The sequence below is a fragment of the Staurois parvus genome, unplaced genomic scaffold, assembly GCF_062004578.1.
Source record: "Staurois parvus isolate SC_StPar_1 unplaced genomic scaffold, SC_StPar_1.0 ptg001823l, whole genome shotgun sequence".
In the NCBI taxonomy this organism is placed as follows: Eukaryota; Metazoa; Chordata; class Amphibia; order Anura; family Ranidae; genus Staurois; species Staurois parvus.
The window spans coordinates 22,588-40,345 of record NW_028319619.1 but is presented as its reverse complement, the minus strand read 5'-3'; the positions used below and the strand labels follow the sequence as shown (position 1 = coordinate 40,345).

Below are 17,758 nucleotides of genomic sequence, written 5' to 3'. Positions count from 1 at the left end.
CAAAGACCTGTAGCATAATACATATTTGCCTAAACGTATGACAAAATTAGATTTTTTTTACTGGACATGTTCAACAGCAAAAAGTCAAATATTGTTTTTTTCTCACAATTATCGGTCTTTTCTTGTTTATAGTGCAAAACATAAAAAAGGCAGAGGAAATCAAATACCACCAAAAGAAAGCTCCATTTGCTGGAAAAAAAGGACATACATTTCATTTGGGTGGAGCATTGCATGACCGTGCAATTGTCAAAGTAACGCAGAGCTGTATTGCAAAAAATGGCCTGCTCAGAAGGGGGTGGGGGTTGGGGGTAAATCCTCTGGAGGGCAAGTGGTTAAAGTATTTATACATACTGCACTTAGAAGACGCTTTTCTCTTTCCCATTTTGTTCAAGATGTAATGTGTAGTCAGTGGTGTCTATGTAAAATCATCTTTGGAACTCTGGATTTCACATGTTGCAACTAAAAGGACTCTGGTCATAGAATGACTGTGTTTGCCAAACTAGCCATTCCTTCAATGAACACATCAGTCTGCGCCAGAAGTTACCACAAAGCTTTTATCAGCAGATTATATATAAAATATCACTAAAGGCACCTTTATGCATATATAATGATTTGTAAGAAAAAAAAAATACAAGCGTAAACAATTATATAGGTCCTTTACACCTCATGTGGCATCACCAAAGGATTTATTGCAAATGCTTTGTACAAATGAAACATAATGTACAGGTAATTCAAAATATTAAAACTTTTTTATTTTGGCAAAATAGAAACCTTTACAGACCTTTCCTTTAACTTTATAGAACCCTTAGTTTTGTTTTTTGTAAATATATACACGTTTGCAGAATACTAATGAAGTATACTTATGAGAGAAATATGTGCGCAGCTATTGCTTGCCTGAAAATTCCAATTTCCTGGTTCAGTACTTCAGAGCCACAGACCCAGAAGTAGTATTACCAAGTAAAAAAGTCTGAATTCCTTACCTCTAATATTGCCCTCGGTCAGTGACTCAAAGTAGTGAGACCAGTGAGTCAACATAACAGCCACACATAGCCATTGTACATATTTCTCTCATGGCAGGCATCCTTTAAAAAAAAAGACAAACTAAAGGCAGCATTACATATAACTAAAAATCTACATAATCAAAAAGGGCACACAACAGAAAGGGTGTGTGATTTAAATGCAAATAATAGACAACTTGGCAAAAAATAAATATACCACATAAAGATAGATATTTAGGTTTGAATTGCCTGTGCTGTTAAATTAGGTCAGTAATGGTGAAAACTTTCAATCACATGTCTGATGACTTTAAAGGTACAGAGTCAAATCCATCTGATGTTCTCTGTAAAAGAAATAAAACGGTCATAAGTCTCTAAGGTACATATGTGAAAAATGTCTTGTTGTTTGAAGGGGAGAAATAAAGACATAGACAGTGGCAGAAGAAATATAAGAGATTATGTAAAAAATACACACTTTCTTAGACAGCGACATAAACTTCCGTAGTATGGAATGACGATTATTGAATATGAGTTCGTCCTCTGCATCCTCCCCCTCCATTATGGCACAGCTGTCGGCTGCTGGTAGCTCCCCATCCTTAATTGGGGCATTCATCATCAGTCGTGAATACTTGTACTCCAAGCTAGGTAACAAAAGAAAATCACTCTGCATGGTAATGTAAGAGAAAATTTTAAATGAAGACCCTTCTAACACATGAGATTACAGGCTTACTTATATTAGCCCATGTTAAAAAGGCTTCAGATAATAAGCCTGAAGATTATGGCACTCTGAGGTGATGTTTATCCTTTTCATCAGTGATTATTCAATGGAAAGTCATTCCATGATAATGCACATGCTGTTGTTAAAATAATAGTTTAATGGTGACCTATATAATTCCATTAACTCCAAAAGCAGTGCACAAACTAACAATAAACACAATGGTGGCACATAATACAGATAATATGTAAATATAACCAAAAGCGGATGCACTCTGAAGGGATGGCATACTTATGCTGTTCCTTCAGAGCTCCGTGCCATGGCCGTGACACCTGGGTGCTTGCACAGGGAGTGACATGAATGCAGCTTGGCCATTCAAGTAGTCGCAGCCCGCAAACCCGAAACAAAACCAGGTAAAGATGGAAGCCCTGTCAGCGGTGGCAGCACTCTGGAGGGCTTCGTTCAAAGGGCTTTGTTCTAAGGGTGAATTTAATGGTTTCATACCCTGGAGAGTGCTGAACTGCATAGCAAAGTAAATTCTAAAGAAGGAATAGGTGTCTGAGAAGTTCTGGAATTCTGTCAATAGTGTAGAGATATGACTATTATTATTATTATACAGAATTACAACATGACTAGAGGGAAGGAGAGGGTCATTTCTGGAGTAGAGGTTTGCACTTGGTGCACCTAATGGTATCTGGAAAATAGCAGGAAAATGTATGGATTTCCAGATTGGAAAGATTTTGAATGGTCATAGTTAGAGGTTTAAACTTAAAGACCAACTCCAGTTTTCCCTCGCACCTCCCTTTGGGTGTTCAATCTGGTCATGTGATGTCACAAATCCTGCCTTTCTCCTATACTGTCTTTGGTGATGGGTTGATCCTGAATGCTGCAGGAAATGGTCCACCACCATTATGTGGTGTTGTTCTCTGCAACAATGTTCTTTGAACTGAGGGTGGCTGAATTAAATACCCACAGGAGGTGGGTCCTCAACGCCCTAGGTTGGACACAAATGACCCTAAAAGCAGGTACCAATTGGTACAGCATTCAGCCCTGTTCGGCCATAGCCTGCCAAAGACTTTGCCAGGCTGCCTGCAACGGGGCTGGATGCTGCAACTGTCTCTCCCATATGGCACACTAAACCACAGGAAGAGATGCAGTGGAGCTGGACAGCCCCGTGTGCAAGGGACTAAGAGGTTAATGAAAATTATTTTTTTTTTAGTTTTCCATTTGTCTATTTAGTTTTGTGGTGCATAAAAAATGCGCATTTAAAAAAAGCCTCCGCCTAATTTGTGAATAACTTTACCATGGTTTGTGCCAGAAAAATAATTTAAGTGTATTTAGAAAAAAGAACAAAGTCACAGAATATAATTTCTACTGTTGATGAATTAGAAGCTGTATTAATTTCCAGATAGAAAAACAAATTTTGGCTATTATGTTAGCCAAAATCTGGCCCATTTTCATCCTGTTGATGATTAAATCACGCTGGTTTAACCATGTTGCACCCCCCAATTTTCCATGTAGAAAAAAGTGGCAACCCTAGTAGACATAGTCTGTCATGTCTGTCATATCTGGCATGGCCAGAAATGCACAATCCATCTTGGTTTAGCAGACAGGTATTATTAATATTCACTGCTATATTAATCCTATTTAAAATTAATATTCATATTCACTGCTATAATGAATACCAAGGTCTGGGCATATCTTATCTGCCAATGTTCAAATCACAAAACTAAATAAATGCAGAGAATTACAAATCCTTTGGAAGATAAAGACATTGCCAAATTTTAATTTCAATTGTGTATTAAGCCATTTATTTAAAATGAAGTGGCTGAGATGCATGTCAATTTGCAAAATGCAGTGCGTGCTGCATTTTTCTCTCAAGGCTCAGCACAGCAAGTTTCTGCAATGCAAGGGTGTGAATAAACCCTAAAGATAAGATGTGTAGCAGAAAAAAAAAACATCTTTAAAAAAATGGTAGGTATGTTTATGGTAAATTCTTACTTTCGATTCTTGGTCCAAAAGTAAGCAGTGAGTGCTGTGAGTATCAGTGCAGAGCAAATACCACCAGTCACTCCCACCTTCAGCCAGAAATCCTCTGTCTTACAAATACTGACGGTCTGTTCTGGAAGCTTCACACCACCGACACACAGCCGTGGCATATGCCACAATGCAGTTGTCCTCTAGAAAACAATACATTATAGCAAGTTGTTAATGGATATTGACATATACAAGCATTTACATGCTGTAGCATATAATAACTACCCTTTTGTTAATATATTTATCAGTATTTGCTAAGTAATCTTTATTGATAGAAAGTTTTTCCATACATTTGCGTAAAAAGCAAATCTCTTTTTTTTTCCCATCCCCTACATCTCTTCCAACATTCTGCTAAAACATTGTGATCAGTACTGCTTGGACCTGAAGAAGGGGACATTCCCCGGAAGCTTGTCCTCAAAATTGTATGTTAGTGCAATTAAATAAAGTATCAGGGACAGTACTCAATTGTTTCTGTTGTAAAAAGGAACAACACCATACATAAAAAAACAGTGTAGAGAATATAGTATACAGCTGACAATCATAAGTGCTCCTCTGTCTTATATCAGCTAAAAATAGGAATATGTGAACCCCATCTCAACCCACATGGCAGATGCATTAGAAAGGAGGGATTGGGGAGTCCGGATAGGTGAGTGCAGGTATAAAAAAAAAACAAGGCCAGACAGTCGAGAGAGTACAAGGCACACCAAGTCGGCGGCAGCATCCAGGGCTAAAACGTCAGGTGTCACCAACATGGCTGGATCTGGGGGGTTTCTGGGGTGAGCTATTCCCTCCAAATTGCAGCTGTGCCTCCCCAGGCAACCTATGGACTTTGTCCAACAAGAAAAGCTGTCTGCAGCGGCTCACACAGCCCAGACAGCACACTCCCCCTCCCATTCCCTGCACAGGAGAGGAAAGGGGATTGATATGCACTGCCTTCTCCTGCCCCTCTCCTCCTGTCTACCCCGCCCACACTCCAATTCCTGGCCAGTGCTGTGTCTGAGAAGGTATGTGGGTGGGAAATTTGAAGCACTGCAGCCAGCAACTACAGTACATGGTGCCTGCAGGATTGATTCATCTGCCTGAGCTTTCAGAGACCAGCCTGGATGGATGAACTGAGCACTGCACTACAGCTGAGCTCTCCCATCTCCCTCCCTTCTCTCCCCCCCCTCTATCTCCACCCCATCTGTCTCCCAAATTGGTCTCCCTCCCTTCGCCCCCCTCTCTCCCCCTTTTATCTCCGTCCCCTCTCTCCCCCATCTTTTTCTCTCCCTTCTCTCCATCTCCCCCCTTCCCTCCACCATCTTCCCCCCCTTCTATCCCCCCTCTATCTCCCCTTCTGCCCCCCACTTCACCCATCCATCTCCCTCCTTTCTCCCTCCTCATCCTCATCTGTCTCCATCTCCCTTTCTCTTCCCCCTCTATCTGCTCCCCCATCTCTCTACCTTCCTTCTCTCCCCCATCTGTCTTCCTCCCTTCTCTCCCCCCTTTATCTCCCTTCTCCCCCCCCCCTCTATCTTTATCCCCTCTTTCCCACATCTTTCTCTCCCTTCTCTCTCCTATCTATCTCCTTCCCCATCTCTCCCCTATCTGTCCCCCTCTCCCTCTCTGTTCTTGTCCAGTTTACAAATGTCTACAATTGGAGACATCTTTAGTATTATTGGGGATGGCTAACAATCTGAAGGCTGGATACACTGATAGAGTTATTACTCACGTTTGTGATGCTTCTGTTTAACCCCTTCCTGCCTAGCCCCAGCATTCCCTTAGGGGCTTGTTCACATGAACTTTAGTCTCTGAAGAACAATCTGCATTCAGATTACTCTTCAGAGAGCAGTTGGCAGGCAGTGAGATGTTGTATCACCTGCTTTAACCCCTAGAACCCTACATTAGCTCACTACAACCATGTGCATTGCACACAATTGTGGGGTGCTGGCAGAGCAGCCTCATTCACTTGCATGGGTCACATTTAGCAAGCACTGTGCCCACAGAAAGTAACACAGGACAGAAGTTCGGCCACAAAATATCACAGTGACAGTATGTGTACACTCCAACCCTGTGTTGCCAACCATCCGTAAATTTACAGTTTGTATAATACAGACACACTTCTCTTATCCACAAATGTTCATGGACAGGAGAAAAGTGCCCATATAAAATCCCTTTGTTATGGGCTCTGACTGCCAGAATTTGCTGTAAGGGGGCAGTCCGCCAGACTCTGCTGTAAGGGGGCACTCTGCTGTAAGGGGGAACTCTGCCAGATTCTGATGTAAGGGGGCACTGCTGGACTGCTGCAGCCCATACATTGGTCATTTTTCTTGTTCAACAATGTTTTGAAAAATAAAGTTACAATCTACAAATTTGAGTGGATGGGGAATCACTCCCACTGAGGTATGTTCTGACAGTGAACAGGCTTCAATGCTCAGAATCTGAATCAAGATGGTATCTCAAACATATAAACCTATCCCCTGAAAGCATACAAGTCTTAATTTCACCCTTGAAAGTGTAATAAATGATAGTACCTCAATATGCTCACCCTATAGCCAAAGCAAACAAGTGCTAAACTAAATACACTATGCATAAAAGGTATAAATCAATTGAATCAAGTACATATAATAATATAAACACAGTGTCCAAAAATTAATATTATAAACGCAGTGTCCAAAAATAAATATTATAAACACAGTGTCCAAAATACCAAGTGTCTAAAAATATTAAAGTCACACACTAAAGATACAAATCCAAGTCCTTTATGCAGAAACTTTCCCAAATACTCCAAACTCCAAAGTAATCCTCAAAAAAAAAGAAAACTAAAATACTCCAAAGTGATCCTCAAAACAAAAAAAAAGAAAACTAAAATACTCCAAACTCCAAAGTCGATCGGTAGATTAACTTCTATACAGCCAACCTGCCCATACATAGATTGAAATTCAACTAGTCTCTACTGAAGTAGATGAATTTATATTATATGTACTGTATGGTTGCCCAAGACAAAAATATCCTTTTACTGTGCATAAAAACATATGAAAGGGAAGATGTAATGAAAAAAAAAAATGTTCCTTTGTCCTGAGGTTTACTTTGTGTCTTTCAGACTGTTGGTTAAGGCACAGTATTTAGTATTTTGTGGATAAGAGAAATGTGGTATAAGTGTGCATTGTATACAGCAGGCACAGATTCTGTTCAATCCCCCTTTAAGACCTTCCCACTGGCCAGCCACAGAACTTATTTCTCTGTTGATTCCCGGGGTGCGCCATGTCTTTCATAATCCCAGTCTTGCTTACATTTTGTCATCCTGTTTTGACTTTATTGTAAAGCCAGTCAAATTACTTGTTAAGGGTATTAATATTGTCAATGTTTACAAATTGTTTAGAGGCTAAGTTCACCTTTTAAAAAACATACTATATGTCCTGTGCACTGCAATACTGACCCCCTGTACACTGGCCTACAAACTGCTGACTCCTGCAATACACTACCATACTGACACCTGTCCTCCACCCTGCTGACCGCCCATCCTCTGCCCTGCTGACCCCCTGTACACTGCCCTACAAACTGCTGATCCCTGCTGCTCTGCTAACCCCTGTCTTCTGCCCTGCTGACCCCCAGTTCACTCCACTACTGATTCCTGTTTTTGTACACTGCCCTACTGACCTCCTATCCTTTGCCTCCCTGATATTTTTTACTGCACCCCCATATCAGACTGGCTAGATCTGGCTTTGGTTACTAACAGTCAGACCATGGAGTAAGTGAACTAGAGGCCTTCCAGGCTTCCCAATAAAGCATGGCACAAATATGAAAAATCCAAGAGAGTATCATGCCATATGGTGTGACCCATCATCAGTTGTGCATCAGGTGCTGCATAAAACAGAGAAACAAGCACTCAAAAATAAAACAAAACAATACAAAAGAACAAATGTAGATTCAAATCAACTAAAGAACACTCAGATAAGGTCAGGATGCTGATCAGCAGGCTGAAGCAAGTCAGGTTGTACTGTAGGCACTTAAGGTAGTAGCACAAATATTAGGGCCTATAAAAAGGTTGGGATGTGGACGGTGCTCATACCGCCACCGACTCAGGGCACTGACAGGGGGGGGGGGGGGTGAATCCACGTTGCCCAGCTATAATCTAGGTCTTTTTCCAATAAATGAGTATCAGGCACCTTGCTGCGTTTAAAAGATGTGGCAGTGCACTTTTTCTATAATAGCTAAAGAGGCATGTATGGAACATGGAGTAAGAACAGCATCTAGGAATCAGGGATATCAATGTTTAAAATCATCTTGATTTGTGCTCTGATATTATGCTAATATGGAGGCAGCTTGGGACAGTCCCATCATATGTGCATGAAGGTACCGTGCAGTCCACAATCTCTCCAGCAGGAACCTGATAAGGAAGCTTCTTTAGAAGGAGCCCTATATGAGCAAGTAGCTTAAAGAGGTTTTCTTGCATTTTTTTGTCTACAGTCTACCGCACTAGGGGGTTAAGCAGTACAGGTGGTCAAGTTGGGTCTCTGAGAAGACATGCTGCAAGTATTTCTCCCACTCCCGTAAATATGGGGGCTTGTCATTGATCACCTCTGATTGAAGCATCTTATACAACACCTAGATGGAGTAATGGGTCATCTTAGGGGACAAAGTGATGGAGCTGTCTGTAGTGCCAAGCATTCAGAGGAAATGACCAGACTGCTCTCTTAGGTTGTCAAGGGGGAATAAGCCTTGCTCCTGAACAAATCTGACACATCTCACCTCGCCATCCACAGCCCATGACCAAAAGAATGAGAGGTTTTCCCTCGGAGAAAACCAAGGGAAGCCCGCCAAGTGGGGCAAGGGGGGAAGTGGAGGAGACAGCTGCCCATTTATTTAAGGTGTCCCACAAATTCAATGAGTGTTCACTCATGGTAGGAGATGCGAGATCAGAAGGCCAAGGAGCATGGGACAATTTATAGCTGGCTAAAAACCTCTCCAGAGGGACCCAGAGTTGATCTTTGACATAGTGATGCCAGTCTAGGATTCTCTGGAAAGCCATGGCATTCTGACACTACCCAAGTGGGTGGGTAGCATGGGCATCCCTGCTATATGCCGTTATTACAAGGACATGTCCTTGTAATAACGGCGTATAGCAGGGATGCCCATGCTACCCACCCGCTTGGGTAGTGTCAGAATGCAAAAGGCAAGTTGTGGACGCTTCTTGTTCCAAACATAAAGCAAGAATAGGCTGTTCAGGCTCAAAAAGAAAGACTCGGGCAAGGTGATAGGTACCATTTGTAAATAGAATAGGATCCTGGGCAGAACATTCATTTTCAATATATTTACATGGCCCATCAAGGAGAAGGCGGCCCAATCCCAATTAGTGAGTGTGGCGGTACCATTCCGCCTGGGCTTCCTCGTACAGAGCAGTGCGTCTCACCCAATGGTCCCCTTTTCCGGTAAGTCTTCCAGCACTCTCCCAAGCCAGGTATTATAGCTAAAAACACTCCCTTCCCTGCTTTCCCAAACCACGTGTCAGAACTTCGTGTAGCGTGAAAAATGAATGACTCTTTATTGAACTCAGCTCAGTATATACAACTTCACCCCAACCCGACAGCCTGGCACCAGGTTTTCCCCACCCACAACAAACCCTACAATACAACAATACAGTAGGAACTCTATTAGAAGTGAAAGACTACAAGGTCACATTTCCCTAAACAAACAATGTAGAATGTCTGTGAAACATATACTGCTTTACAAAGAGGATAAAACCAGAACAGAAAGGGCAAAATGTTATGAAAAAAAAGGGACGGTTCATCACAAGGCTCCCCCCCGTTGTGTAACACCCGCCAGACCCGGCGAGACCTTCAAACGGGTCCGCTTGGGGCTGGTCGGTTCAGAGGGTTATGTGATGAACTGTCCCTTTTTTTCCCATAACATTTTGCCCTTTCTGTCCTGGTTTTATCCCCTTTGTAAAGCAGTATATGTTTCACAGACATTCTACACTGTTTGTTTAAGGAAATGTGACCTTGTAGTCTTTCACTTATAATAGAGTTCCTACTGTATTGTTGTATTGTAGGGTTTGTTGTGGGTGGGGAAAACCTGGTGCCAGGCTGTCTTGTGGGGGTGGGAATGAAGTTGTATATACTGAGCTGTGTTTAATAAATAGTCATTCATTTTCACCATACTCGAAGTTCCGACTCGTGGTTTGAGAGGGCAGGGAAGGGAGTGTTTTTAGCTATAGTAACTGCCTTGGAAGAGTGCTGGAAGACTTGCCGGAAAAGGGGATCATTGGGTGAGACGAACTGCTCTGCACGAGGAAGCCCAGGCGGAACGTTTCCACCACAATTGGTTGGCAGAGGTGGGATCTTTCCTCATTGCGGAGAAAGTCCAAACCACCAACCGGGACCCCATCTTTTTCACGGAGATGTCCCTACTCAGCCAGATGGATATACGGGACCACCAGAAGCCAGCCCTCCAAAGCCTGCTTGTCACTCGGGGAGGTATCGCTGGCTCCAAGACCAGAGAGGAACTGTTAGACAAGATTATGGCCCTGGACCAAGCGGATGCGTACCCCACTTCACCTGATGCACATTCCGCTACACTTAAAGGAAACACTGCTCCGCCAGAAGTGAACTCTGCTTCACAGGAGGAGTTGGAGGAACAGAGCAGCTCAACGGCCCCTGAAACGCCAGGCCCGCTTAGCACTGTACAGGGACCCCTATACCATTCGGATTTACAACAAGAGGTGGAGTGGCGTTTGGCTCTGTTTGGCAGCACTCCCATCGCCGAACAGATTTCCAAGGCCCTGGACGATGCCACCCAACTGCGGCTTAGTCACTCCCGGTCATCAACTGAGGACTCGGTCTGGGAGAGGATTACCTCCCGCCTTCTCCAGCCTGCAACCGGACCAAAGAAAATTCCCTACGCTGCTTTTAAAACTTTCTCGGAGGTGGATGGGGACATTGACAGCTTTCTTCAGGACTTTGAACGGTTGTGCAACATCCATGGTGTGGCAGCCCAAGACCGGGTCCCCATTTTGAGCAGCAAGCTAACCGGTCGGGCTGCAAACGCATTCAGGACTGTACCCGACAGCTACTGCTTTGATTATGGTTATGTTAAGGAACACTTGCTGGCCCGCTGAATGGGGACATCAGTTACAACACGCTGCCCACAGGGTGTCAGACCACCAAGCAAGAGGAACTGTTACAACTGCTGTTACTGGAGCAGTTTTACAATGGACTTCCAGGGGATGTTAGACATTGGGTCCGGGACAAACACGCCCTAACCTTAGCTGACGCTAGTTGGTGGGCAGATGACTACCTGGACAACAGGAGGCTAACCGAGCCCGCCATTCCCCCTGCACCTCGTCCACAACCAGTGGTGCCCACTCTGGTCACCCGAGAATGCCTCAGACCACCCATACCTTCTAACCCAAAGCGGTCTGGCCCACGCTGTTATGGCTGCAACCAAACCTGGCACACTCACATTCATTGGCCCCGGAATCCACCAAGGCCCCAGTGCAGACAACCCCCTTGGGGCACTTCCAACCGACCCAACACTCCCTATGGCCGAGCCTCTGCCTACTCCCTACAGGACCACCCGAGTGGCACTGCCTCTTCATGGAGGAATTTTACCACCGAGGATGAGGACATCGGGGTCTTTCATGAGGCTAACCCTCTCCAGGCTGCCACCCCGGACAATCGCTGACATCACCAACAGGTTGTCCATGTTAACGGCCGTAAGGCCCAAGGATTACTTAGACACTGGGGCCACACTCACCCTAGTCCAACCCCAACTGGTACCAGACTGGGCTAAGACCGGGCAGTCTGTGGCCGTACGGGTAGTGGGAGGCCATGTCTACCAGATTCCTACCACAAGGCTTCATCTGGATTGGGGGGCCGGGGCCAGGGACGTTGAAATGGGAGTAATGCAGAACTTGCTAGCTGAGGTTCTCCTTGGAAATGATCAGTCCTGATCTTCACTGGGAGTCCTGATCTTCACTTTTGGCACCAAGACCCCTGCTGAAGCTCATCCAGTCACCACTCACCGCCAAGCTAGAGAGCATGCTGCCGCTCCACCTGTCGAGGTTCCGGTAAGAGTCGAGTACCCACCCCCTGCTGAGCTTGTCCCTGCCCTGACCTGGGATTCCCCCGGTGATTTTGCGGTTTAACAATACGCTGAAACAGCTCCTCTGAACGTTAACCATGTCCCATAAGGACTGGGAGCGCCATCTTCCCCACCTCCAGTTCGCCTACCGAGAGGTACCGCAGGAGTCCACTGGGTTCTCTCCCTTCGAGCTGCTGTACAGCCAGAGGGTTCGGGGACCCCTGGATCTCCTACGCGATCACTGGGAGGGAGCAGTGGCCGAGGAGAGGATCTCAGTGGTGGCCTATGTGCTGGAGCTCAGGGAGAGGCTACAACAGTTGACGACCCTAGTACGAGACAACCTTGAGGCCGCCCAGAGCTGACAGAAACGGTGGTACGACTGGTCTGCCCGAGACCGAACGTTTCACTTAGGATAGAAAGTGTTGGCCTTGAAACCAGTCGGGCATGACAAATTACAGGCTGCCTGGCAGGGCCCGTACCAAGTGGTGGAACAACTCTGTGATACCATGTACATTGTAGCTCGCTGTTCGGATGGAAGGATCTGGCGAATCTTCCATGTGTATATACTGAAACCGTTCATCAAAAGACAGGAGGAGAGTATAGCTGCTATTTGCGCTTGGCTACTGATGACTCAGAAACGCTTCTTCTGCTGGGGCTGCCGGAGGACGGACAGTCCCAGCTGAGTGTAGCGGATGTAGATATCAGCACACGGCTGCCTCCAAAGGCGCAGGAACAGGCCCACCAACTGCTCCAAGAGCACCGAGGGCTGTTCTCGTCTCTGCCGGTTACACCACCAAAACTGCCCACCGAGTAGACACGCAGGGTCAGGCCCCCCTGAAGCAGGTGGCCTACCGAGTGCCGGAGCCCATCAGAGAAGGGATGAGAAGAGAGATTAAGGAAATGTTAGATTTAGGGGTGATAGAACCCTCTGACTGTCCCTGGGCCTCCCCAGTAGTCCTGGTACCCAAGAAGGACGGAACCGTCCGGTTCTGTGTGGACTACAACAGGCCCAATGACCGTACCGTGACTGATGCACACCCTATGCCCCGGATAGACGAGCTGCTGGACCGGATGGCCAAAGGTAATTTTCTTACCACTATCGATCTCTGCAAGGGGTACTGGCAGATTCCGCTGGATGCGGACGCAGTACCAAAGTCGGCATTCATCACCCCGTTCGGCTTGTACCAGTCCAGGGTCATGCTGTTTGGGATGAAGAATGTCCCGGCTACCTTTCAGAGAATGGTAGATAAGCTGCTGGATGGGCTGCAGGACTTCTCCTGCGCCTATCTAGACGATATAGCTATCTACAGTGATAGTTGGAAGGATCACCTCCTACACCTCTGGGAAGTGCTTGATCGCATTGGGCAAGCAGGGCTGACCATCTGACTGGACAAATGCCATGTTGGGGTGTCCGAGGTCCAATATCTAGGACATCGGGTACGATGTGGGAAGCACGACCGGCACCGGCAAAGGTGGAAGCGGTAGCAAATTGGCCCACTCCCCAAACCAAGACCCAGGTCCTTGCCTTCCTAGGCACTGCAGGGTACTACCGTAAATTCATCCCCAACTACAGCGCCATTGCTAAACCCCTAACGGATCTGACCCGGAAGAATCTGCCCCGACAGGTTGTGTGGTCCCCAGAGTGTGGAACGGCTTTTCAAAAGCTCAAACATGATCTGATCCATGCTCCCGTTTTGGCTGCTCCTGACCCTTCCAAACGGTTTTGTGTTCACGCTGATGCCCCCACCTTTGGATTGGGCGCAGTTCTGAGCCAAATCGGGGGGGGGGGGGAACGACCATCTAGTGGCCTACCTAAGTAGAAAGTTGTTACCCCGGGAGGTGGCCTACGCTGCTGTGGAGAAAGTGTCTTGCCTTGGTATGGGCCCTCAAGACATTGCAGCCCTACCTGTACGGGCGCTCCTTCACCGTACTCACCGATCACAACCCCCTGGTATGGCTAAACCGGGTCTTCGGGGACAATGGTCGTCTGCTGCTGTGGAGCTTGGCCCTCCAACCCTAGAACTTTACAATCCAGTATCGACCGGGGAAGCAAAACGCCCCCGATACTCCTGGCCAGAAGAAACTCTGGGTTAAGCGATGCAGGGTCCGTCGCTTGCCCAATGCCCAGCAAGAGGAATATCATGCGCAATCTGAAGGAGGTCACACCGAAACTTCCTCAGTACTACCATCTGCCGGTGAGGTATTTGGGCAACGCTCACCCCTACTCCCTCATGGACACAGTACAACTTGCCCTGGTCCCACTCATACCTCACATCTCCCAATCCCCCGGGAGCACTTCCAGCCCTCCGTCTATAGGGGTCTAAGGTTCGGTCTTTAGCAAAATCAGCGGGGAATCCCAGGTCAGGGCAGGGACAAGCTCAAGAGGGGGTGGGTACTCGACTCTTACTGGAACCTCGGCAGGTGGAGCGGCAGCATGCTCTCAAGCTTGGCGGCGAGTGGTGACTGGATGAGCTTCAGCAGGGGTCTCGGTGCCAAAAGTGAAGATCAGGACTCCCAGATCATTTCCAAGGAGAACCTCAGCTGGCAAGTTTTGCATTACTCCCATTTCAACGTCCCTGGCCCCGGCCCCCCAATCCAGATGAAGCCTTGTGGTAGGAATCCGGTAGACATGGCCTCCCGCTACCCGTACGGCCACAGACTGCCCGGTCTTAGCCCAGTCTGGTACCAGTTGGGGTTGGACTAGGGTGAGTGTGGCCCCAGTGTCTAAGTAATCCTTGGGCCTTACGGCCGTTAACATGGACAACCTGTTGGTGATGTCAGCGATTGTCCGGGGTGGCAGCCTGGAGAGGGTTAGCCTCATGAAAGACCCCGATGTCCTCATCCTCGGTGGTAAAATTCCTCCATGAAGAGGCAGTGTCACTCAGGTGGTCCTGTAGGGAGTAGACAGAGGCTCGGCCATAGGGAGTGCTGGGTCGGTTGGAAGTGCCCCAAGGGGGTTGTCTGCTCTGGGGCCTTGGTGGATTCCAGGGGCAATGAATGCGGATGTGCCCGGTTTGGTTGCAGCCATAACAGCGTGGGCCAGACCGCTTTGGATTAGAAGGTGTGGGTGGTCTGAGGCATTCTCGGGTGACCGGAGTGGGCACCACTGGTTGTGGACGAGGTGCAGGGGGAATGGCGGGCCCGGTTAGCCTCCTGTTGTCCAGGTACTCATCTGCCCAGTGACTAGCATCAGCTAAGGTTAGGGCGTGTTTGTCCCGGACCCAATGTCTAACATCCCCTGGAAGTCCATTGTAAAACTGCTCCAGTAACAGCAGTTGTAACAGTTCCTCTAGCTTGGTGATCTGACACCCTCGGACCCAGCTGTGGGCAACGTGTTGTAACTGATGTCCCCATTCAGTGAAGGTGTCCTGGGGTTTCTTCTTGAGTGCCCGGAACATTAAGCGGTACGCCTCTGGGGTGAGAGTGTAGCAGGCCAGCAAGTGTTCCTTAACATAACCATAATCAAAGCAGTAGCTGTCAGGTACAGTCCTGAATGCGTCTGCAGCCCGACCAGTTAGCTTGCTGCTCAAAATGGGGACCCGGTCTTGGGCTGCCACACCATGGATGTTGCACAACCGTTCAAAGTCCTGAAGAAAGCTGTCAATGTCCCCATCCGCCTCCGAGAAAGTTTTAAAAGCGTAGGGAATTTTCTTTGGTCCGGTTGCAGTCTGGAGAAGGCGGGAGGTAATCTTCTCCCAGACAGAGTCCTCGGTTGATGACCGGGAGTGACTAAGCCGCAGTTGGGTGGCATCGTCCAGGGCCTTGGAAATCTGTTTGTGGGTGGGAGCACTGCCAAACAGAGCCAAACGCCACTCCACCTCTTGTTGTAAATCCGAATGGTATAGGGGACTCTGTACAGTGCTAAGCAGGCCTGGCGTTTCAGGGGCTGATGAGCTGCTCTGTTCCTCCAACTCCTCCTGTGAAGCAGAGTTCACTTCTGGCAGAGCAGTGTTCACTTTAAGTGTAGCGGAGTGTGCATCAGGTGAAGTGAGGTGCGCATCAGGTGAAGTGAGGTGCGCATCCGCTTGGTCTAGGGCCATAATCTCGTCCAACAGTTCCTCTCTGGGATACCTCCCCGAGCGACAAGCAGGCTTTGGAGGGCTGGCTTCCAGAGGTCCCGTATATCCATCTGGCTGAGCAGAGATGCCTCCGTGAAAAAGATGGGGTCCCGGTTGGTGGTTTGGACTTTCTCCAGTGTGTCTTACCCAATGGTCCCCTTTTCCGGCAAGTCTTCCAGCACTCTCCCAAGGCAGGTATTATAGCTAAAAACACTCCCTTACCTGCTCTCCCAAACCACGAGTCGGAACTTCATGTAGGGTGTAAATGAATTACTCTTTATTGAACACAGCTCAGTATATAAAACTTCACTCCAACCCAACAGCCTGGCACCAGGTTTTCCCCACCCACAATAAACCCTACAATACAACAATACAGTAGGAACTCTATTAGAAATGAAAGACTACAAGGTCACATTTCCCTAAACAAACTGTAAAGCAGTATATGTTTCACAGACATTCTACACTAAGGGGATAAAACCAGAACAGAAAGGGCAAAATGTTATGAAAAAAAGGGACGGTTCGTCACAGTGAGGTCTGTTCATATAGTGTTAAGCAAGGGGGCAAAATTACATGAATATAGTTGGGAGCAGTGATTAGATTAGGAAGGTAAATACCTAGGTATTTTAAGGTATTCTGACACCAGGTAAATGAGAACGAGGTTTGCAACTGTGTACACATACCAGAGGAAATAGAGAATGGCAAGAACCACAGATTTATTGTAGTTTATTTTAAAATTAGAGAGCTGGTAAAACCCTTGTAGCTCAGCCATCATATTGAGGAGGGATGTTAAAGGATCAGTCACATAGAACAAGACATTGTCTGCATAGGTGTTGTGTTCCAACGTCCCAGTACAGACTTCCTTTATGTTTGGGTTTAAGCAAGGTGAGGATAAAGTTGAGTGGGGACAAGGGGCATCCCTTTCTCATCCCATTCCTAATGGAGAAAGGACAGGAGAGGGTGCCGTTGACCTTGATCTGTGTCTCTTTTCAGCGTCATGGACAGTAACAAGCAGAGCGGATAGTCATCATTCGAATGTGCCCAATGGATTATTTGGATGGCTCTATTAGTATTATCTCTTGCCTCATTTCCAGCAATGAAACTTGTCTGATCGAGGAAATAACCAATGACAACACAGGCTTCAGACGGTTTGCTAAAATCTTGGCCAGTATCTTGATGTCGATGTTTAGAACAGTTCTTTCTCCACATTATAATTCTGAATAAATCAAAGGGTGGCCATGCTTATTTCTATAGTAGCAAGCAGTTTGCTTGATTTAAAGATTGCTTGCAACAAACTGGAACAGAACTCAGACTCACACAGGAAGAAAAAAAAACAATTTGTATATCTCGACAACTTTCACAAAAACAGTAAATGCTGGATACATATAATAAATAAATTGTTTATACGTATTTAAAAAGAATCTACATAGTCAAAGAGTTTATGGTGACAGACAGATACCTGGATTCCATGCTGACACACACTTGTGATGATGTGGTAATCATTGACAGTACAAAGAGGACACGCCTGTTCCGTCTCCCACAGAAAATGAAATACACAGCCATCACAAGTTCCCTCTGGGCAGTTTCTGTAAGACAAAATTAGTGTTACGTCACATCCATTAGGTATTACTTTACATTAAGTAATACTTTAAAAAACAATGTAAAATTAGTACAAACATAGATGCTGAAAAAACATACAAAAGTTGAAGCTGAACTCCGCCTATGATCTTTTTTGCATACCGTATTTTTCGCTCCATAAGACGCACTTTTTTCCCCCAAAAAAAGGGGGGAAAAATGTCAGTGCGTCTTATGGAGCGAATATAAAGCGGCCGGTCCGGCATTTCTGCCGCCACCATGTCAGAATACCGGGCCGGCCGCTCAGCTGTTCTCTCTTG

General features: G+C 46.4%; 1 protein-coding gene across 1 annotated transcript; it reads right to left on the bottom strand.

Annotated features, from left to right (window-relative positions):
- Positions 1–669: 669 nt before the first annotated feature.
- On the bottom strand, positions 670–17,471 carry LOC149434133 (endosome/lysosome-associated apoptosis and autophagy regulator 1-like). Its single transcript, XM_089664066.1, has 4 exons — positions 17,323–17,471; positions 3,712–3,890; positions 1,471–1,636; positions 670–1,339 (listed from the first exon to the last, which is right to left on the bottom strand). The coding sequence occupies exons 2-4, from the start codon at positions 3,867–3,869 to the stop codon at positions 1,289–1,291; spliced, it is 375 nt and encodes a 124-aa protein (XP_089520192.1). The 5' UTR covers positions 3,870–3,890; positions 17,323–17,471; the 3' UTR covers positions 670–1,288.
- Positions 17,472–17,758: the final 287 nt, after the last annotated feature.

Bases quoted from the DNA above. Each gene is read 5' to 3' on its own strand.
- LOC149434133 (XM_089664066.1), bottom strand. From the start codon at position 3,869: ATGCCACGGCTGTGTGTCGGTGGTGTGAAGCTTCCAGAACAGACCGTC. The intron at 1,637-3,711 runs GTAAGAATTTAC...TTTGTTACCTAG, and splicing joins TTTTGGACCAAGAATCGAAA to CTTGGAGTACAAGTATTCAC. The intron at 1,340-1,470 runs GTGTGTATTTTT...TTTCTTTTACAG, and splicing joins TTATGTCGCTGTCTAAGAAA to AGAACATCAGATGGATTTGA.